This window comes from Mus caroli, chromosome 11 (genome assembly GCF_900094665.2).
Source record: "Mus caroli chromosome 11, CAROLI_EIJ_v1.1, whole genome shotgun sequence".
In the NCBI taxonomy this organism is placed as follows: domain Eukaryota; kingdom Metazoa; phylum Chordata; class Mammalia; order Rodentia; family Muridae; genus Mus; species Mus caroli.
The window spans coordinates 112,503,322-112,524,790 of record NC_034580.1 but is presented as its reverse complement, the minus strand read 5'-3'; the positions used below and the strand labels follow the sequence as shown (position 1 = coordinate 112,524,790).

Below are 21,469 nucleotides of genomic sequence, written 5' to 3'. Positions count from 1 at the left end.
AAGTTCAAAGCCTGGCTGAGCTGCAGAGAGCTCTGAGGCCAGCCTGGGAAGCCTAATGAGAGTGTCTCAAAGAGCTCTGCGGAGATAACTCCGTAGCAGAGTACTTGCCTGGGGTTCCAAGGCCCTGAGTTCAGTCTCCCATATGGGAGAGAAAGAGTGAGCTATCACAGGAGGTGTCTGAACGTGCAGGTGCCAGAGAAGGACGGGCCCTCAGCCAACTCTGCCGGGCTGCTGACATGAAAGCTGGCCAATCTTCAGGGACAGAGGCTGCGAGGCAGGGGAGTTGCACTGTCGCAGCCAAGGCAGGAGAGAATGGCAGAGAGGAGAAGGGATGGATGATGGGACCAGGAGGACCAGAGAGTAGAGCGTGTGTGTGTGTGTGTGTGTGTGTGTGTGTGCGTGTGTGTGCGTGTGTGCATGTGAGTGTGTGCGCACGTGAGTGCATGCTCGAGCACGTGTGTGCATGTGTGTGAGAGTATGTGCATGTGTGTGCGTGTGCGTGTGTGTGTGTGTGTATGTGTGTGTGTGCATGTGAGTGTGTGTGCACGTGAGTGCATGCTCGAGCACGTGTGTGTGTGTGAGAGTATGTGCATGTGTGTGAGTGTGTGCGTGCGCGTGCGTGCGTGTGTGTGTGTGCACGCGTGCGCGTGCACCAGGCCTCCCCTGCACCTTCTGAGCTTTCCTAATTACACTCCCTTTGCAGTAAAAGGCAGAGTCGAGGTGTGCACACAGACAGAACTATAAATTCTATCTTATATAACAATCTTATATAATTTAGATACAAATTATAAGCTTATTAATTATATACTAGACTACTGTACCAATATAATCCTATGTTATGGAGATACACCAATCAGAGGAGAAGTTGAGAATCGATAGAAATACTCTTTGCACATCCCACCTGGACCTCCTGGGCAGCTGCCTTGGGCAGTAGGGCTCGAGTCAGCAACACAGGGCTGAGTGACGCTGGGACCTAAACCCACCTGGGCCATCACCTCTCCAGGACCTTCAGTTTTCCTTCCTAAGCAAGATGGGAGGTAATGCCTCCTGCCCAGGAGTCACATCAGACACCCCAACCCTGAGCTCCAGGGAGCACCCTGCTGGGCCTATAAAGGTTCTTGTTAACCCTCTATGACTGAACCTTCAAGTCTGTGGTTTTTAAATTAAACATTTTTTTGTTATTTATTAGTGTGTGTGTGTGTGTGTGAAAGGACAGCTTGTAAGAGTCAATCTCTTCCTTCCACCCTGTGGGTCCTAGGGACGGAACTTAGATCACCAAGGTTTGTGAGGCAAATACCTTTAAAGATTTTAAATCAACAGGGACCAAAGCTGAAGAGGAGAGCCACTCACTTCCTGGGCAACAGGACTCCTCCTCATCTTGAGCTGGGAGCCTTGAGGAGAACCAGAGACAGTGCACTTATCTGTGTCAGGACCAGGCAGGCCCTCTGTGGTCTCAGGGTTCCTGCTGTCTACAGCCAGGTCTGAGCAACTGCTGGCAGGATGAGGGTTCTGGGTCTCTCAAGACTGTACTCCTCCCCTCTGTCCCAGTGTCACCTCTCCCTGAGCAGTCTACTGAGATGAAGGAGATGAAGTATCTGCCTTCCGGGTCTCAAATTGAACTCTCGATGGTGACAAATGTCTTCACTGTCTGGTGCCTTACTCAGGACTTCCAGCTCCCCAGAGCCTCTCCATCATACCTGACTGACTGCCTCTCTGTGGAACTTCACTCCACCATGGCTAGGGCTAGGGCGGTAATTCAGGACAGTGTCTGGTCCTTACCTACCTATCATTAACTACCTTCTCAGGACTCCCTGCTCGCAGGCGTGGGGAGGCATTGGTAGGGAGGGAAGTGGGGCACGGGTCTCTGGCTCCCCAGACTGGACATGTGCACAAGTTCAGAGAGCCAGCTGGACCAGCAGATGGGAAGAGAGACTGCCCATCGCTCTAAACCTGCCAGAACTCGAGGTCCCCACGTCTGACAACGGGTGCCTCGGCCCAGTCTCAGGCTCAGGAGTGGCGGGGCTACAGGGGAAGCCCGGATTTGTCTACAAGTTCCTCCTCCCAAGCAGGCGATGCCTGGGTGTGTTTGACTTTGAGTCAGATCCCCACCTCGTGAAGGGTGTACACACACACACACACACACGTCCAGACACCACACGTCGAGAGCTGAGACCCGCACCCTCAGCTCCGCACCAGCCCGGGGCGCACGCCAGTACACCCGGCGCTGTCCATCATCGCGTGACCCCCTGATCCTCCCAGCCCCTTCTGCACATTGGCCACACCTACCTCTCCCAGCCGGGACCGCGGTGGCCTTGCTAACGGGTGGGTGGTCAGGCGGGCAGACGCCAGCCGTGACACCCCCATCCCGCCTAACCTTCACCTTGCCAAAATTGACTCCCAGAAACAGGACTGGATTTTTTGGAGCGGATTCTTTTTTTTTTAAACATTTTTTCCCCAGCAGACCACATCTCCGCCCCCAGCTCGCAGTCCCCCGCCCCCCGCACATATACCCTGCACACCCGCGCGCACACACACCCGGCGCGCACAGACACACGCTCCCTCCCTCCGGCGCTCTACTCCTCGCCCGCCCGTCCTCCTGCCCGCCTCGCACGCACCGGCCTCGGCTCCCCGCGCCCGCCGCCGAGCGAAGCTGCGCTGGGCTCGGAGCTGCTCATGGAGAAAGTGCCGGGCGACATGGAGATAGAGCGTAGGGAGAGGAGCGAGGAGCTGTCCGAGGCGGAGAGGAAGGCGGTTCAGGCTACGTGGGCCCGGCTGTATGCCAACTGCGAGGACGTGGGGGTGGCCATCCTGGTGAGGTAGGTGTCGCTCCCTTCTTGGCGGGGCCCCGGACGGGAAGGGTGACAGGGGCTGCGGGCAGAGGCGGGCTCGGCCGGCTGCGAGCTCCGGCGCCACCTCCCCAGTGACTGGGGACGGGTCGCGGTGACAGGGGTGCTTTGGAGCGATGGAAACCTTAGCTGATGCCTTCTAGCTCGGAGAGTGAGGCTCACCATCAGAAACTAGATGCAGGAGAGCGCTCGGTCTCCCCGGCCTCAGAACTCTCCCATCCCAGTCAGTCCTCCTCACGAGTGACCCTAGTGATCCCACTAAGATGTATGCTCCAGCATCCGACCAGCCTTCAAAGGGAACGGTAGGAGCACCCCCCCCCCACCCTTTGAGTAACGGGCAGAGAAACTGAGGCTCAGTCAGGAAGGGGGTTAAAGAGGAAACAGAACTCCCTGTCCAGTTGGGCCCTTCAGAAGAACACAGCAGAGAGCAGGGGGATAAAGGTCAAGAGGCCCAGCTTCCCGGCCGCCCTTCTTTGCCTCGAAAGTGAGGCCAGGGCAAGCTGCAGGTGAGACAGGAGTGAAGCCAGCAGGTTCCTTGGATGCAATCCTGGTTGAGTTTTTTTGGCTTGGGGGGGGCGGCTTTCAGGAGACAGGGCCCCACTCTGGACCCCACTCAGGTAAGAAGTATAGCATCTAGCCCCAGAAACCCTGAGGGTGCCCCCCCCGCCCCAAGTGACGCTGTATTTATACACCGCACCCCGGTAATGTCACCAAGCCCCACAAAGTAGAGACTGACTGTAGTTACAAATCAAATCTGTACTCTTCCACCACACGCTGGGCCCAGGGGTTCAGGATGAACCCCCACATACACCCTCAGCCCCCAGGCTTTCAATTCTAGGAAGGCAGGGCAACCTTGTGTGGAGATAGGGTGGAACCCGGGGGCGGGACAGCTGTGATGCAGCTGTTTTCAGTCCCCAGACCCCTTCCCTGGTTCCTCTTCTCTCTCTGCCTCTGCCTCCTGCAAGCCTGGGACCTCCCCTGCTCCCTACCGATATGCCTGGGTTCCAACTCAGGAATAGATTTTGGAGGAAGAGAGTCGAAGCACTTTGGCGGAGTTAGGGGAGGATTCCTAGGGAAGAGGAAGGAGCAGCTAGTTTAGAGTTCTCTAAACCAGCAACGCTGCCCCGGATGACAGGAACCAAGGAGGGCCCCTGGGACCCTGAAGCTGCAGACACTCGAAGACCCAGATTGGCAGCGTGGGCACCCACACACAAGCACACAGTGGAGTACAGAGTCGCAGATACACCAGTCCGCATCCCCAGCTGGCTGCTCTTGGTCTTTTGTCGTACCCCCTAGGCCCACAGGGCACACGTGGAAACAAGTCAAGGCTCGTAGGACCTGGAAATATTCTTGTGAATTGCTTCTCCAGATATGGGGGGAGGGGGACAGAGGGGGGCAGAAGAAGGACAGGATCTGAGAGTAGGGCTCATTCTGTACCTTCTTCTGTTCACCCCCTGACACCCAAGGGACCAGGCCTGGCTGGGAGAGATTTTTACTGATAGACATAGTACCCAAAGGCCCACAGTGAACCCGAGGAGACCTGATACAGCAATCAGATCTGGCTGGTCCAGCCAGCCACCTAACTCCACAGAGCCAACACTGACAAACCTGGGCAGCTGTATCAGCCACTCCCTGTGGCTCCAGATGCCACCGATTCCTCTGCTTCTGTCTGCCCCAGGCCTGACCAATGGAAAGGGGAAAGGCCAAGACCCCTTAGCTTCTCACCGCTTCACAGGGGACCCATCCAGAGATCCTGGTCACAGAGCCATGTTGACAAGCCCAGCGTGCTCATCCGTAGGACCAGGCCCTCTGACCACTCTCCCTTTCTGTCCTCACCACACACTCTGCCTGCAGGGTAAGGGCATGGAGGAAGCTGGTTACCAGCAGCAGTTGCTGGCAGATATGGTGTCTTGGAAGAAGAGCAAGCAGAGCCTTAGGGTCTGAGGCAGACCCCGTGTTTGCACTCATGTCAGAGAGAAGCCTGAGGAGGGAGCACCCCCCCCCCTCCTGCCTGGTTGTAATGCTGACACGTTCCCCCTCACACGCAGACGGGCCTATTTCAGGCTCTTGGAAACCCAGATGCCTCTGAGAACTGAGAAACTCCCCAAGACTGGCTGTTAAGGCTTCTCCCTAACAGCTCAAGCCAGCCAGGGATGGGTGGGAGGAAACACAGGTTCAGGAGAAGCCAGGATGCTAGGCAGAGCTCCTGGGGAAGTTCCTGTCTCGGGGCCACATATGGTGCTGCTGTGTTGAGACAAGACACTCACCTGTGCTCAGGACTGGTTCCTGCCTGTTGGGCAACCTTCAAGACCAGCCAGGTCCTGAGCCACAAGATAGGATGGGGAGCAAAGCAATGCTCAGATAGTAAATGCTCAACGATTGTTCCTGGGATGCCCTCACCGGAAAGGGCGCAATAGCCTCTACGCTGTGGCACCTGAGCACTGTAGGAGATGCCTTGCAAATGGCAGCATACCAAGCCAAAATAAAATTTATTTTTTTTTTTTTTGTATTGCAATTGGGAAAGCCCCAAAGCCTGAGGTGCCGATTATCTTGTGTAGGGGTGGGGGCATGTTTCTCCCATCACAGCATTAGCGTGGAGCTCAGAGGCCAACAGCCCGGAGCCAGTTCTCTCTCCTTCCACCTTGTTGAGGAAAGAGTCTCTCTTGTTCCTGTCACTGTTCTGTTCCCTGGGGATTCTGTCTCACTGCCAAAGAGTGCTAGGGTTACCCATGCGTCATAGCGTCCTGCCTTTTGGGTTTTATACATTCCGGGGATCAAACCTAGTTGCCAGGTCTGAGCTCTGAGTGACTCTATGCATCGGCTTGTCTCCCTGGTCCCTGAGCCATCTTTCTTCATCTGTCCCTCATTACAAAGCTTCCGAAAAAGTCCTGTGTGTTTTCAGGCTCACTGCCATCTTGGTCCACACCCACTTCTTCATCTGAAGAAGCCAGCAGCAAAACTTCTCTCAAACTTTCACAGACAGGGAGAGGGGGTCATAAAGTGTCCAAGGTCACACTCAGCGTCCAAGTGGGTCCCTGCCCCTCTCCATGTGGACAATGCTCTTGGTCATTGTCAGACTCTTCCTGCCAAAACCAGCTGTGGCCACAGACGGGTTGGCCAGCCGGATGTTCTCCGTCTCCCCCACATCAGACTCTATGGCCTGAGCCACAAGCTGTGAGCTCCTCTAATGTCTCAGCGACACAGGTCAGAACACTTCATATACTCTTCCTGAAGAACTCTCACTGAGTCCCAGCGAGGAGGGCCCTACGCCGGGGTGATGGGTCAGAGCGTTTGTGAGACCCTCCCTCTGCTTATGGTTCAGGGTCTGGTCTGACAGACTAAGAGGGTAGCAGAGAAAACCGCCCAGTGGCACTAATGGCCATGGAGGAACAGCCACCCTAGGTGACCAGAAAGGAGCAGGTCTGACATGGGGCATGTGTCAGGCATCCCACTGCATCATGGGAAGGAAGGCTGGCAGATGCTAAGTGCAGCTGTCGGGCTGGGACAGAGGGGACTCTGGGCAAAGGCAGTGTAGGCACAGCCCAGTCAGTGCTCCCAGAGGGACCTGGCCAGAGGGAGAGCCTGTGATGGACGGACAGCTCTGTATGAGCGTAGGAACCATTACCGGGGTGAGGACATAACTACTTCTCCCCCGCCTCCATCTTGGCCATTCCGGAGGGACTCAGAGGGAGCCCCCTGCTTCAGCACCCCCTTCCTCCTACCAGGTTCTTTGTGAACTTCCCGTCGGCCAAGCAGTACTTCAGCCAATTTAGACACATGGAGGATCCCTTGGAGATGGAGAGAAGTCCCCAGCTGCGGAAGCACGCCTGCCGGGTCATGGGGGCCCTCAACACTGTCGTGGAGAACCTGCATGACCCAGACAAGGTATCCTCTGTGCTCGCCCTGGTCGGCAAGGCCCACGCCCTCAAGCACAAGGTGGAACCTATGTACTTTAAGGTATGTCCGTCCCTCTCTTTGCTCTTGTCCAGAGCCTGCAGGCCACTGGGCCATAGCTCCCTACAACCTGTAGCTCTGGGAGGGCTCCTGAATAGCAGAGATGGCTACTGTGCTGCTAGCCTGTTCCCCTGGAGAGGCTGTGGCCAGAAGGGGACACAGCAGGAGAGAGAGGTGGGACCAGTCCAGTGCAGTCCAGTGTCCTGAGAGTGTGGTCTCCAGTAACCACCAGGCTGTTAGTTTGTGTCACACAAGCCAGTGTGACCCTAGCAGGGATCCTGGGGACGGTGGGAGGCAGGGTGCTCAGGCGCTTACCCCCACCTTCCCTCCTTTGCCCCCAGATTCTCTCTGGAGTCATTCTGGAGGTGATCGCCGAGGAGTTTGCCAATGACTTCCCTGCGGAGACGCAGAAAGCCTGGGCCAAGCTGAGGGGTCTCATCTACAGCCACGTGACCGCGGCCTACAAGGAAGTGGGCTGGGTACAGCAGGTTCCCAACACCACCACGTGAGGAGCGGGTGAGGGTGGGCTGGGCAGCCTCCCTGCGGTGTCCTCTCTTGTCCCCTGGGCTTCCCATCTCTCCTGGGACCAGGGACTGACAGGCTGTGGCAGGAACCCTTCAGGCTTGCAGACACATTGAAAAGCAGACACAAGGCAGAGGGCCTGTGAGACAGCACCCTTCTCACTGCAGGCCAGCTCCTGTCCAGCCCTGACTCTTGGCTACACAGAGCTGTGAACTCTAAGTAGATTTATCTGGGCAGTGCTTCTCCTTGTCTGGAGCAGGGAGGGTTCAGATCAGCCAAGGTTATGATGATTTCCCGGCAGGGCGATGGCTCCTCAGGCTCAGAGCAGAGTGGGCCAACTACACCCTTCCTCCCTGGTACCAATCCTTTAGGCCTGTTCCCCATTCACAGTGACCAGTCTGTACTTCCATCCACCGTCTGCCTTAACAGAGCTGGAGCCAGGAAGGTCACAAGGACACATACACATGCCCAGCCCACAAGGGACCTACATGGCTGTCACGCCCATGGACAAAACTAGGGGGATATTTACTTCCAGTCTGACCAGTGGAAGGCTTCCACTTCTAGGCTCCGACAGGGTGGCCGGACTCAGTGACTCCTGCTGGCTGGAAGCGCCAGCGAGGGCTGGGCTGGCCTTCGAATGTGGCCGGCGGCTGGGAACACTCAGACCCCCCTAGACCTCCAAGAGGGAGTTGACTCTGGGAGCTGAATGGAAGGGCAGAGGCAAGACTGAAGGAGGAAGGAGGAGAGCGGAGGCGGGAACGGGAACCAGGGGTCAGCCAGCGGCTTGAGACACGTGTTGTAGAGAAATATTCCCAGCAGTTTCCCATGGAAAAGGCTCTTCCAAGGCCCCCGTGCCACCTCCTGTTTACGGGCCTCCCCGCCCAGCTCTGCAGAGGTCACCAAGGGCAGGGAGAGGCCGGGTCTGCTGCCCTTCCTGCCACTGACCAACCCCGTCCACTTGTACCTCTCCCCAAAATCAGCAGCTCCCCAGGAGAGCAGACAGAGTTCTCAGGAATTGCTCCTTGCCGCCAGGTCAATTCCAGATGTGTACAGCTGGACCTAGCCTGCCCCCAAACCCTGGAGTTTTACCTGCCAGAGAAGGGCATTGGCCAGGCTGGAAAATTGAGGTTACCTCCAGTTGCCACTGAGAGAGATGAGGGAGGAGACTGGAAGGGAAGATGTCAGAGGGGCTCACCCCTCCACCCTCACCCCCCACCCCCAACTCTCCTCCCCAGGCAGGCGCTGCAGCCTGAGATGAGTTTGTTTACAGCCACGGACACAAGACTTCCTGCTTTTGGAGAAAAGAGCTTTTTACAGGGCCTAGAGGGACTGCAGGGAAGAGCTGGCCAGCCAGCCCCAGTGAATCAGAAACACATGGCCAGAGAGCTCCCCCACCCCTCCTGCTCCAGCTGGACCCCAGGGACTTAGTTCTAGCCAAACCTCAAGCGTCTGTCCCCCTTTGGTCCTAGTAAGCTGAATAAGGGTAGATGATGAGGCACCAGACACCCCAGGGCTTAGCCACCTCTCCCCACCTCTCCCCGGGGCCTGAGCACCCACACGGGGTCTCCCTAGCTGTCACATTGGGCTCTTCTCCTCCTCCCTTGACAGCCATCATCCCCATCTCTGGTGTCCTGGGGGCCTAGGCACGGGCCACAGCCTGTGAGACCCAACCTACTGCTGGGATCTCCTTGCCTCACAGGGCGGGGTGGAGTCTCAGGGCCAACTTCTAGAAGGGCCCTGTCCAACTTCTCTTATCAGGGAAACAGAGTGAGCCAGACCACACTGTTTATTGAACTGTCTCTGCTCCGGGCTGTGTGACTCTGTGTGGGTGGAGGGGTTCTGGGACGGGGCTAAAAGGAGTTTCATGGATGAAGACATTACCACACAGAAGCCAGGGAGTGCTCGCTCTGCCGCGCCAAGCAGCACAGCCTATTTCCAGATGAATGGAAAACAAGTTCAGGCTGGCCCTCCCTCCCTGTGACATCTTAGAGTGTGTGAAACGCTTCTGTCCTCAGTGGGCAAGCATATACGACGCCGGTCACGTTTTAGAGGGACAGATCTAGGCCCCTTGTGGGCCACCCAACTGGCTTGAGGTAGCACAGTGAGGTTGGAGGTAATGGGGGGTTGTGCAGCGGTGTTGGGTCTCTCAGCAGAAAGGGTCCCATCCCGTGACCCCCAAGTCACCTCTCCCGGTACCCCAGGTGTTCCATCCACCTTTCCCCACTGACCCCTGTAACCTGTTACCTTCATCTCCTGTCTCATCCACAGCCTACCAGCCACTCTGCCCTCTTCAGGGCCGTAAGACCCCTCCCAGCTCCCCCCTCCCTGGCAGCACTTTGGGCAGAAGGCCGACTTCTGAAGACACGCCTTGATCTTCCATTTCTGGGTGCCAAGGAAGCTGGAGGAACCCCTGACTCGACTTCCCCCGAAAGGAGGCCTTCATCATGGCTGTGGTCCCCCCAGGCTACTGGGAGGTGGGGCTGGCTCCCTGGATGCTGAATCTAGCAGAGGGGAATCCCTCTGCCTCACAGCAGAGGCACACTCTTCTTAGCTTTTTCTACTGACTGTTAGAGAGGGACCTGGCAAAGTGGCCGGTGGGAAGCGAGGACGGACAAGCCCGTGAGTCACTTCAGAAAGGAACTATCCCTGCTTCACTCTGCCCGCCAGCATGCAGGTTCTCCTCGCCATCTCTAGAGCATCACGCACACACGTCTACCATATACACAGATATATTCTATATACGATCTATATATAAATATATATAACACACACGTACATATCTATCGAGTGCGCCTGCAGGCCCAGAAGCCTAGGTCTTGCCCAGCCGTGGGAGGCCAGAAGAGTCCTGGCCATCTTTCTGGGCAGCTCTACCGGGAGCAGGGTGAAAGCTGGCAACAGCACAAGAGGAGGGGCCAGGTGGGAGAGTAGGGGTGAGTCAGCTTGCCCCTACAGCTCAGTGCCCTGCATTCCTGCCCCACCCCCACCCCCCCAAAACAAGAGAATCCCAGAGCTTGGGAGGCGGAGAAAGGACAATCGTTGCCAGTCTGAGGTCAGGTGGTCATCCACCTGGTCTCCACGGTGGTGAGTTTCAGGCTAGCTGGGGCTACACAGGAAGACCTCGGGTCAAACGAGAAAAAAAAAAAAAACATGAAGATCTGGCTCCCCTCTCCTCTCCTCCCCTCCCCTCCCCTCCCCTCCCCAAGGGTTTGCCTGACTGGCTTGTCCTGGAAAGGGCAAGGACCGGGGCACACACCAAGAGTTCAGGAGATCCCAATGGGATGTTGGTCAGTGTATGTGTCCGGTATATGGGGGTGGGGGTGAGGCGCAGCCTCAGTATGGAGCCCTAGAATGTCAGCCTCATCCGCTCACTTCAGACAGCAGCCAGGCCACAGGACCAGGGGCTGTCCTCACACCCCTCAGCAGACCAGGGCCTCCCTCTCCTGCCCTCCTCTGGGGCCACCTGCTCACCCTCTCCACATAGTCTCCTTAACATTGCTGGGAACCCCGTGTGTACCCCTTGGTCACGTGTACTGTCCTGGAAGCTGTCTTACTGCTGTGGCTACCGTGCCTGCGTCCCCTCTGGTCCCACCCTCGCGCTGCCTTCCTTGTAACTGCCTGTCTTTTGTAGTTTCTGATGTTTGTAACCAGATCCAGCTGTGTCATTAAAACCAGGTCTGTTCTTCCTGTATCTGGCCTCTGCTTGATCTTTTCCTCCTGGACCTGCGTCACCCGTCTCTTCCCTCAGCAGTTTAGCTAAGGGCGGTTTCATTGAAAACAGTTCCATCGAGGGAACCACTTCCCTTGTGCTGGCTCTAGCTGCTCCTGGGGCACTCTGAGTTGGACTGTCGATTGCTCAGAGGCTAAGAAAAAAGGGGCAGAAGTTGGATTTTATAGAAGCAAGGGATGGGTCTGTCTTACTAAAACTTCAGAGAAGCTAGGACTATCTGGTTTAGAGCTTTCTTGGGAGGTTGAGGCGGGGTGGGGGTGGGGGTGGGGGGAAGTCACAAGTTTAAAGCCAGCCTGAGCCACTTAGTAAGTCCTTATCTCAAAATAAAAAATAAAGAAGGCTGAGGGTCCAGCTCAGGGCAAGAACATTGACCTGGAGATACCCAGGCCCTAGGTTTAATCTCCAGAAATAAATAAATAAATAAATAAATAAATCAGTGCCGTTTGGATTTTGTCCAGGAAATCTGGCAAGGACAGGGTCAGTGTGGGATGAAGGGAGTGTTGTCAGAGCTGGGCTTGGTAGCACACGTGTGTCATCTGAGCACCCACCAGATGGGGAATGGAGGATTACAAGTCAGAGGACAGCCTGGGCTACATGATGAGCCCCTGCCTCAAAAAGAGATGGGGTGGGAGTACTGTCCAGCTGTCCATGCAGACGGGCCCTGGTCGTGTACACTGGTGACATAGCCAAAAATTAAACCTCAACCTTCTAGGCCTGCGCAGGGACATTTCACTCGAGATGCTGCATAGGCCCCATGCTTCCGGGATCAGCCCTTGGGTACAGCAGAAAGGGAGCCTGCTGGAATTAACCTTCAACCCTAAGCTCTCAGCCCAGAACCTCTTCCCAAGCCCTGCTGAGCAAGGCCTGTCCATCCCCCCATAGCAATGGTCACAACAGCAGCATCAAGTCTCTGAGGAGAGACCAAGGAGGTCACCATAGGGAGGGGTACAGGAGAACCGGAAACCGCTTCTGCCCCTTGGGAGGGCTTCAGGCTGTCTGAGAGGACTCAGCTAACACGGGAAAAAGTCTTGTCTTCCAGACCCTGCACTTGAATGTAGGCCGTGCCTCTCTTCATCTCCTGGGCCTGGCACAGCAGAGAACTCGCTGGAAATCCAAAGAATAAATAAATAGCAGTCTTAGAAAGCAACACAAACACACGGGCCAAGAGTGAGCCGGGAACCGAAGGAGGATGCAGGGTGCTGAGAGGGCAGCGCAGGCCAGGCCTTTCCAGAGAGGGAGCATGCCAGACTGGTGGCCTCCGAGTTCACACTCAGTCAGCGGTGCTGCTGTGTGACTCTGGGCAAGAGAGCAAATCTTTCAGAGCTTCCATTTGAAAATAGGAAGCCCGGTGTGGTGGTGCTCCCAGCACTGGAGAGGCCGAGGAAGGAGGACTACACAGCAAGACACAATGTTAATTCCTTTAAGCAAAAGTCGGCCTTGCAAGACAGTGGGAGGAGCATGGGGGCTGGGTGCAAGAAAGGTGTTCGGAATGGGGCGGGCTGGCTGGACGCTGAGAACCAGGAGAGCCGAGGACAAACTGAGCCGCTGAGCAGGAATCCCGTGAGAGATATTGGGAGGAGATGGAGAAGGGTGGGGTGTACCATGGCAACAAGAAAAGGCCGGGAGCCTCTGAGCCTCCTGATCCCTGAGGTCCAGCCTGAGCTGGTTGGTGGAGTGTCAGCAGGTCAAGATAGAGCGTCATCTCCGAAAAGGCCTCCCCACACAAGTCTTGAGAATGGCGTGGGTGGAAATCTGGAGCTATCCTGGAACCTGCTATTGAGAAGAACTCTCCCTGATCCCTACCTTCTAGAGAGGACGTGCGCCATCACCCCCCACGGACCGGGGATGCTGAAGGAATAGGGGAGGATGCAGGCGACTCCTGGTTTTAGGCCAGTGCAGGGACGATGGCTGGGCTTTTGTCCTGTGTTCTACAAGTAGTCAGCCTTCTTAGTGAGAGGCAGAGCAACTGGGTCAGCTCCCCCTGGTGAGATCAAGCTGAGAGCCACGGGGGTGTGGGCATCGAGCGAGCGGGGAGCATCACAAGGAGACTGCCACCTCTTCCCTGACAAAGAGGCCCCCAGTACAGCTCCACAGCGACCCCTGCTGGCACTATCAGGAACTTCATCCAAGAAAGCATCCATCTCTAGCCCGCCAGCTTCCTGGCTCCACATTACTCCATAAGGGAGGCAGCCTTACTGAAGCCTGAGCCAAAAACAAAAGTTGACTTGCCTAGCTAATGGAAATATCTTCCCGCACTTACCAAGTGGAAAAAGTTAATAAATGAAGGTGTTGGCCCCAGATAACATGTATTTCACTTGGGAAACTGAAGCAGGAGGAGCCTGAGTTCAAAGCCAACCTTGGTTCTGTAGTGAGTTCCAGGTCAGCCAGAGTTATATAGGCTGACCCTTCTCTACATATGCAAATAGGGAAGCCCGGGGAGATGATGCAGACTCCAAGAGCTTTCATCAAGCACAGGAATCTCAACACAACGCAATAAAAAGCAGAAGATGCAGTAAAAACAAAAACAAACAAACAAACAAACAAAAGGGCTGTGGTGACCCTTGCTTAGAAACTCAGGTAGATCCCTGGGGCTTGCTGGCCAGCCTTGCTTCACTGGTGAGCCCCAGGTCCCTGGAGGAAGACTGTGTCTCATAACAGAAGTGGGTGACTCCAGAGAGACTATATCTGAGGTTGCCCTCTGTCCTATACACAACAAAAGAAACAAGAGAAGCTGGGGAGAGGGGATGGCGAGGGTCGGGGAGAACCCAGAAGCCTATGCAGCACTCGGGGAGGCTGACAAAAGGGGACCACTTTAAACGCAAAAGCAGCCTAGGCTACAATAAGACCCTGTCTCAAAAATCAAACAGGAAACTTTGCAGTTGGCTTTTGTCAACTTGACACAAGCTGGGGTCATCTGGGGAGAGCCTGTGGGCAAGCCTGGGTGGCATTTTCATCATTAGGGATTGGTGTGGAAGGACCTTGCCCACTGTGAGCAGTGCCATCCGCCTTCAGTCCCAGCTCTTGGAAGACAGAGGCAGGTGGATTTCTGAGTTCAAGGCCAGCCTGTTCTACAGAGTGTGTTCTGAGACAGCCAGGGCTACACAGAGAGACTCTCTATCAAAACAAAACAAAGAAAAAGCAATGAGAAGAAAGCAGACTGAGTAAGACTTGGGGAGCCAGCCAGGAAGCAGCACACTCCACGACCTCTGCTCTGCATCAGCTCCTGCCTCCAGGTTCCTGCCTTGACTTCCCTTTATTGAACTGTTGGTAGCTTTATTTTTTTAAAAAGATTTATTTTATTTATTTTATGTATATGAATACTGATGGTTGTGAGCCATCCTGTGGTTGCTGGAAATGAAGGTTGCTCGCTCCAGTCAGCCCCGCTCACTCTGGCCTAGAGATTTATTTATTATTATATCTACACTGCACCAGAAGAGGGCATCAGAACTCATTACGGATGGTTGTGAGCCACCATGTGGTTGCTGGGGACCTTCAGAAAAGCAGTTAGTGCCATCTCTCCAGCCCTTGACTTCCGTTTATGAAGGATTGAAATAAACCCTTTCCTCCCCAGGTTGATTTGGTCATGATGCTTATCAGAGCAATAGAAAGTCAACTATGGCAGGCAGCCTCACCTTAGGGGCTCACCAACATAAGTAAGCCAATGCTGTTCTCCATTGCCACGTTGCCTGTAAACAAGAGGGGATCTGCTGTGCCCCAGGCCTGCCTCAGGGAAACACAGGCCCAGGGCAGGGAGAGTGGAAGTTCTGCTGTGGCCTTGACCAAGGTGCCCAGTTTGATGCAATCAGGTCAAAGGGCAGTTTAGGAAGACAGCAACAACAGGCTTCAGGCCTGCCTGTGTGGCTTGGGCTTCACGCTCTTCCAGCAGCCTGGGAAGGGGACCTGTGCCTATTTCACCAACAGCTTCAAGGAGGCCCAGGAGCTCAGCTGGCAACACCTATGGCCGCCACCTTCAGACCTTGCCAAGAACTGAGAGTGGTGTCCAGCAAGCTGGCCCATATGCTGGCCTCTCTGACAGGGACTCCACATAGCTGTCCAGCAGAGCCCATATTTCTCTGTTTTCAAGGAAAGGACAGGTCTAACACCTCACTCTTCCTCTGTACCCCAATCTCAGTACATCCACTCTGCCCATGTTTAGATGCCACTAAAGTGCATTTTTAGAAAGAGTAGGAGGGGGCTGGTGAGATGGCTCAGTGGGTAAGAGCACCCGACTGCTCTTCCAGAGGTCCAGAGTTCAAATCCCAGCAACCACATGGTGGCTCACAACCATCCGTAAGGAGATCTGGCCCCCTCTTCTGGAGTGTCTGAAGACAGCTACAGTGTACTTACATAAAATAAATAAATAAATCTTAAGAAAAAAAAAAGGGAGGGAAGGAAGGAAGGAAGGAAGGAAGGAAGGAAGAAAGAAAGAAAGAAAGAAAGAAAGAAAGAAGAAAAAGAAGAGAGACAGAGAGACACAGAGAGAGAGCTGCATAAGTGCTTGTTTTCTTCTTGGAGACACAACAGCTTTGCAAAGTCATTAAGACCAATAACCAAACATGGTAACTCCTGTTGTCCATGTCCCGTGCAGGGCCCGAGGAGGCCAAAAGAGGGCGCTAGATACCCTGGAACTGGAGTACAGACAGGGGTGAGTAAGGGGAACCAAACTGTGGTTCTTTGCAAGAACAGCAAGTGCTCTTAACCACTGAACCATTTCTCCAGTCCCAAGTCAGGGGCTTTTGTGGCCTGGAATCAAGCCCATGGTCTCCGCAGTCACAGAGACCCTTACCTGACCAATCCCACTGGAGTCCCCATCCTTCACAGTTTGACTCTCTTCAGCCTCAGCTCTCTCCCCACCACCCCTGACCCATCTTCTCACCAATGGAGGTGGTGCTGTTTCTCTCAGGCTGCTCTGACCTCCCTTCCAGAACCTTCCTTCACAGCCTTTCTGTGAAAGTACGTTCTTTGGGTGTTTCGAGAACAAGCCTGGCTGAATACTGTGGTAGCCGTACCTTGGGAGACTTGAGGGGATAAGCTCACCCCTCAAGACCCTTGGTCCTTTTTTTTTTTTTTAAGATTTATTTATCATTATACGTAAGTACACTGTAGCTGACTCTGAAGAGTACGTGTCAGATCTCATTACGGATGGTTGTGAGCCACCATGTGGTTGCTGGGATTTGAACTCAGGACCTTTGGAAGAGCAGTCAGTGCTCTTACCCGCTGAGCCATCTCGCCAGCCTCCAAGACCCTTGGTCCTAATGCCTCACTTTTGACACTTGGGGCTTGCTGCTGGAAAGTCATGTGACCAGATTCCCAAATACATGGCAGAGAAGGCCGATGTCTAGACAGAGGGGTAGCAATGGAGATGGTAAGACACAGAGTCAGCACATCCAAGAGCGGGTTTCTTTGTCTATTTATTTATTTATTTATTTATTTATTTATTTATTTATTTGAGACAGGACCTCACTGTGTGGTCCAGGCTGGCCTTCAACGTTCAGCCCTTCTCCCTCAGCCTCTGAAATGATAAGATCATACAGACCCTCCATGACACCCAGCTTTGAGATTGAGTTTTGAGGCTGATTTAACATGTTTCCTGATGTGGGGTGGGGGTGGGGGTGACAGAGGAGAGCAGAGGTGACTTCGGGCTTATCATTTCCAAGGGAAATAGCTATCAAGAGCGGGTGTGCGCATGAGTTCCGTGCAGTCGGATCCTTCATCCCAACACAAGCATCTCAGAGGTGCTAATAAGGCTGGGATTTCAGCTCAGGACAGGATGGGATCAACAAGGAGACCATAGGAAACCCTGTCCTCTTCTGGGGGCGGGGGGGAGGAGGGAGAAGGAGGACCAGAGGCCCTGAAGCTGCAGGAAGTGTCCAGCTGTGTCAGAGCTTAGCATCTACTGCTTTTCGGACAGATGGCAAGGTCATCTGTCAAGGTCAAGGACCTTAAGTCCTGACAAGGCTGCCTTGGAAGAAAGCCTTCGTGGGGGGCAACAGTGGTGGGAGTACAGAAGAGATGAGCCCAAGAATACATGGATGGTGTCAGGAGGCAGTCTGCGCCAATGAGAAGCCTTCGTCTGCACCAATGAGAGCCTTGTCAAGAAAGGGATGGAGAGGAATCAGATGGAAAGAGGGCAAGGGGAGTCCTTAGAGAAACAAGAGGAGTGCCCTGCCCATGTGGGCACTGATAAAATGTGCTAAGTACTGAGAGCTCGTGAAGCACTGGGATCTATGTCTTACCATCTTGGAATCTGGGGAGCCCAAGATCAGGGGACCAGCATGTTTGGTGTGTGTGCAGTGGGAACATTTTCTAGTTCATGGATGCTCCTTCCCTGTGACCCTGATCCTCCTGCCTTCATCTTCCCAAGTTCTCCCATTGCAGGCGTGCACCACCATCCCAGGCTTCAGGGGCTTTTTTTTTTTTTTTGGTTTTTCGAGACAGGGTTTCTCTGTATAGCCCTGGCTGTCCTGGAACTCACTTTGTAGACCAGGCTGGCCTCGAACTCAGAAATCCGCCTGCCTCTACCTCCCAAGTGCTGGGATTAAAGGCGTGCGCCACCACCGCCCGGCTAGGGGCTTTTTTTATAAAGGCCCCGATCTGCCCAACATGATGGCTCACACCATAATCCCTACAATTTGATAGACTTGGGTGAGAGGATTACCACAGGTTCCAGGACACCTTGGGCTACCTAGTGAGTTCTAGGACAGTCTGGGATATATAGCAAAATTCTATGTCTTAGCTAGGGTTACATTGCTGTGAAGAGACACCATGACCAAAGCAACTCTTATAAGGACAATATTTAATTGAGGCTGGCTTACAGGTTCAGAGATTCAGTCCATTATCATCATGGCAGGAAGCAAGGTAGCATCCAGGAAGGCTTGGTGCTGTAGGAGCTGAGAGTTCTATATCTTCATCAAAAGGAAGCCAGGAGCAGACCGTTTTCAGACAGCTAGGAGGAGGGTCTCAAGCCCACCCCCACAGTGACACACTTCCTCCAACAAGGCAACACCTTCTAATAGTGCCACTCCCTGGGCCAAGCATAGTCAAACCACCACACCTTATCTTTTTTAAAAAATACATTTTTTTTAAATGTGCATGACTGTTTTGCCTGCAAGTGTGTCTGTATACCACATGTGTGCCTGGAACCCTAGGAGGTCAGAAGAGGGCGTCCAACACAGGTGCTGGGAACTGAACCCAGGTCCTCTACAAGAGCAGCCGGTGCTCTAAGCACTGGGCGGTCGTCTCTCCAGTCCCATAGTCCTTTACATCCTTATGTGCAGCTTTAATAGACTTCAGCAGGATCGTCAAAGGTGCTGTACGATCAGTACAAGAAATCTACAGGAAAAGAAATCACACAACGATCATGTCTAAGAAGCAGGCAGAATCCAGCCTGAAGCACTGGAATTGTCAAGGCCAGAACAACAGAAATCACAGGTGAATCCTCTGTCCCAGAAGTGACAGGTGCAGAATCCTCCCATCTTTTCCTGCCACCCCCTCCCCTGAATTGTGTTACCTACACATTCTATCAAGTCAGGCTCACATCCTACCTAATGTAAGACTCTTGGGGAATCAGAGAGATGTCTCCCGGGACTGTACATGGGGACATTCCTTACATACATGGGGACAATAACCATATATAGGGGCTTGGGAGATGGCTCAGCTGACAGCCACACAAGCAGGAGGACCTGAGCTGCAACCCCAGCATACCTATAACCCCAGTGCTAGAGGGTGCAGGAATGTCCCCGGGGCTTGCTGGCCAGCCAGTCTAGTGGGATTGGCGTGCTCCAGGTCAAGGAAGACAGCAGGCATTGACCTCCAGCCGCAACGTGCCCTCCTGTGCTGCTTTGTCTGAGGATGTCCCTGTAAGCTTGTACATTTGAGCATTTGGTCCCAAGTTGGTGGTGGTGTGTGGGGAGGTTTTGGAGGCGTGGTCTTCTTGGAGGAAGCAAGCCAGTTCTGAGAGTTAGAAGTTTCATCCACGATGGATGGCCGGGGTCTCTGTGCTTTGTGCTTATGGTAAAGGATATGAGAGCTCACCTCTTCCCCAGGATCTGTCATACGTGTAAGCCCAAATAATCCTGGTCATACAGCTAAACACACACACACACCAAACACACACACACACACACACACACACACACACACACAACAAGCACAGTGTGTATGAGACTCCACAGGAGCTCAGGTGTGGTAACAGGAGGATTACCAAGATCAGCCTGGGTTGAAACAAATTCCAGGCCAGGGATTTGAAGTGAGTCCCTAAAAAACTAGGCATGGCGGTGCCCACCTTTATCCCCAACACTCAGGAGGCAGAGACAGACAGGCCAGCCTGGTTCCCGTGCCAGTCAGCAAGGTTGAGATCTTATCTCAACAAAAAGAAAAAGTAAAAAAGCTAACCCCTGAAGAAAAGCTAACCATGGGACCTGATACGGCAAGCCCCCTCCCGTGTGGCCTGAGAGGTGATCCTGAGTTGTCGGGAGAGGCCAGGGCAGACCAGAGATCAAGAGCACAGGCTCCATTGGTCCACAAGAGATGAAAATGTACTTGCTATATTTCAGCTGGTCATCAGAATCAAGCCTTCGGGAGAGCGAAGTGGATGTGTTCACACAGGAATCAACCAGTCAGCAGCTTAGTGATTCACACCTGTAGTGCCCATGCTCAAGGGATTGAGGCAGGAGGATGGCAATCACCCTGGAATAGTTGTGAGCCACCATGTGAGCTCTGGGATGAACTCTGGTCCTCTGGAAGAGTAACAAGTGTTCTTTTCTTTCTTTCTTTCTTCCTTCCTTCCTTCCTTCCTTCCTTCCTTCCTTCCTTCCTTCCTTTCTTTCTTTCTTCCTTCCTTCCTTCCTTTCTTTCTTTCGATTTATTTATTTATTTTATGCATATGAGTACACTGTTGCTGTCTTCAGACACACCAGAAGAGGGCACCAGATCCCATTACAGATGGTTGTGAACTACCATGCGGTTGCTAGGAATTGAACTCAGGTCCTCTGGGAGAGCGGCCAGTGCTTTTAACCTCTGAGTCATCTCTCCAGCCCCTCTAACAAGTGTTCTTAACCTCAGGGCCACCTCTCCAGGCCTGAAACATAAAGCCTTTAATCCCAGTACTCGGGAGGCAGAGGCTGTGAGTTCAAGGCCAGCCTGGTCTACAGAATGAGTTCCGGACAGGTCTCTGTAGAGAAACCCTGTCTCTAAAAAAAATTTAATAAAAATAAAAAGGTTTGTTTTTTATTTTGCTTTGGTTTGGTTTTTTAAGACAGGGTTTCTCAGTGTAACCAGCCTTGGCTGTCCTGGACTTGCTCTGTAGACCAGGCTGGCCTCCAACTCACAGAGATCCTCCTACCTCTGCCTCCTGAGTGCTGGGATTAAAGGCGTGTGCCACCTTACCCAGCAGGGTTTTTGTTGTGGTTTTTTGGGGTTGTTGTTGTTGTTTTTGTTTTTTAATGTCTTTTCTTCTGTCATTTTCTGGTTTTTTTCCTTTATTTTATTTTTATTTATTCACTTTACATTCTGCTCACTGCCCCTCCTCCTGGTCACCCTCTCCAACAATCTTTCCCCCTGCCCCTTGCCTCTGAGAGGGCGGAGGTCGTCCTGGGTATTCCCCACTCTGGCACATCAAATCTCTGCAGGACGGGGCATATCCTCTCTCACTGAGGCCAGACAAGGCAGCCCAGCTAGAAGAACACATCTCACAGACAGGCAACAGCTTTCGGGGTAGCTCACACTCCAGTTGTTTAGGACCCTCATGAAGACTAAGCTATACATCTGCTGCATATCTTCAGGGAGGCCTAGGTCCAGCCTGTGTATGGTCGTTGGTTGGTAGTTCAGTCTCTGAGAGCCCAAAGGGTCCAGGTTAGTTGAGTCTGTTGGTTTTCCTGTGGAGTTCCTATCCCTTTGGAGCCCACAATCCTTCCCTCTATTCTTCCATAAGAATCTTCCAAGCTCTGCTGGGCGCTGGTGGCACACGCCTTTAATCCCAGCACTTAGGAGGCAGAGGCAGAGGCAGAGGCAGGCAGATTACTGAGTTTGAGGCCAGCCTGGTCTACAGAGTGAGTTCCAGGACAGCCAGGGCTATACAGAGAAACCTTGTCTCGAAAAACCAAAAAAAAACAAAAACAAAAACAAAAAACAACAACAACAACAACAACAAAAAACCCAAGCTCCATCCACTGTTTGACTGTGGGTCTCAGCATCCATCTGAGTCAGCTGCTGGGTAGAGCCTCTCAGAGGACAGCCATGCTAGGCTCCTGTCTGTAAGCACAACAGTATCATTAATAGTGTCAGGGATTGGTGCTTGCCTATGGGATGGGTCTCAAGTTGGGTTGGTTAGTGGTTGGTGTTTTGTGTCAACTTGACACAAGCTGGAGTTATCACAGAGAAAGGAGCTTCAGTTGAGGAAATGCCTCCATGAGATCCAACT

General features: G+C 53.6%; 1 protein-coding gene across 2 annotated transcripts; it reads left to right on the top strand.

Moving 5' to 3' along the window:
- Positions 1–2,282: 2,282 nt before the first annotated feature.
- On the top strand, positions 2,283–11,010 carry Cygb (cytoglobin). 2 transcript variants are annotated; one of them, XM_021176821.2, is made up of 4 exons: positions 2,283–2,816; positions 6,572–6,803; positions 7,142–7,305; positions 9,591–11,010. In XM_021176821.2, exons 1-4 carry the CDS (start codon positions 2,674–2,676, stop codon positions 9,622–9,624), a joined length of 573 nt encoding a protein of 190 aa, XP_021032480.1. In that variant the 5' UTR covers positions 2,283–2,673; the 3' UTR covers positions 9,625–11,010. The 2 variants fall into 2 exon arrangements, with proteins under 2 accessions (XP_021032480.1, XP_021032481.1); XM_021176822.2 differs by having other exon boundaries at positions 2,306–2,816; positions 7,142–7,316.
- Positions 11,011–21,469: the final 10,459 nt, after the last annotated feature.

Excerpts from the sequence above, each read along its gene's own strand:
- Cygb (XM_021176821.2), top strand. The coding sequence starts at position 2,674 with ATGGAGAAAGTGCCGGGCGACATGGAGATAGAGCGTAGGGAGAGGAGC. Across the intron at positions 6,804-7,141 it reads TGGAACCTATGTACTTTAAG|ATTCTCTCTGGAGTCATTCT; the intron begins GTATGTCCGTCC and ends CTTTGCCCCCAG. Across the intron at positions 7,306-9,590 it reads CAGGTTCCCAACACCACCAC|CCTACCAGCCACTCTGCCCT; the intron begins GTGAGGAGCGGG and ends TCTCATCCACAG.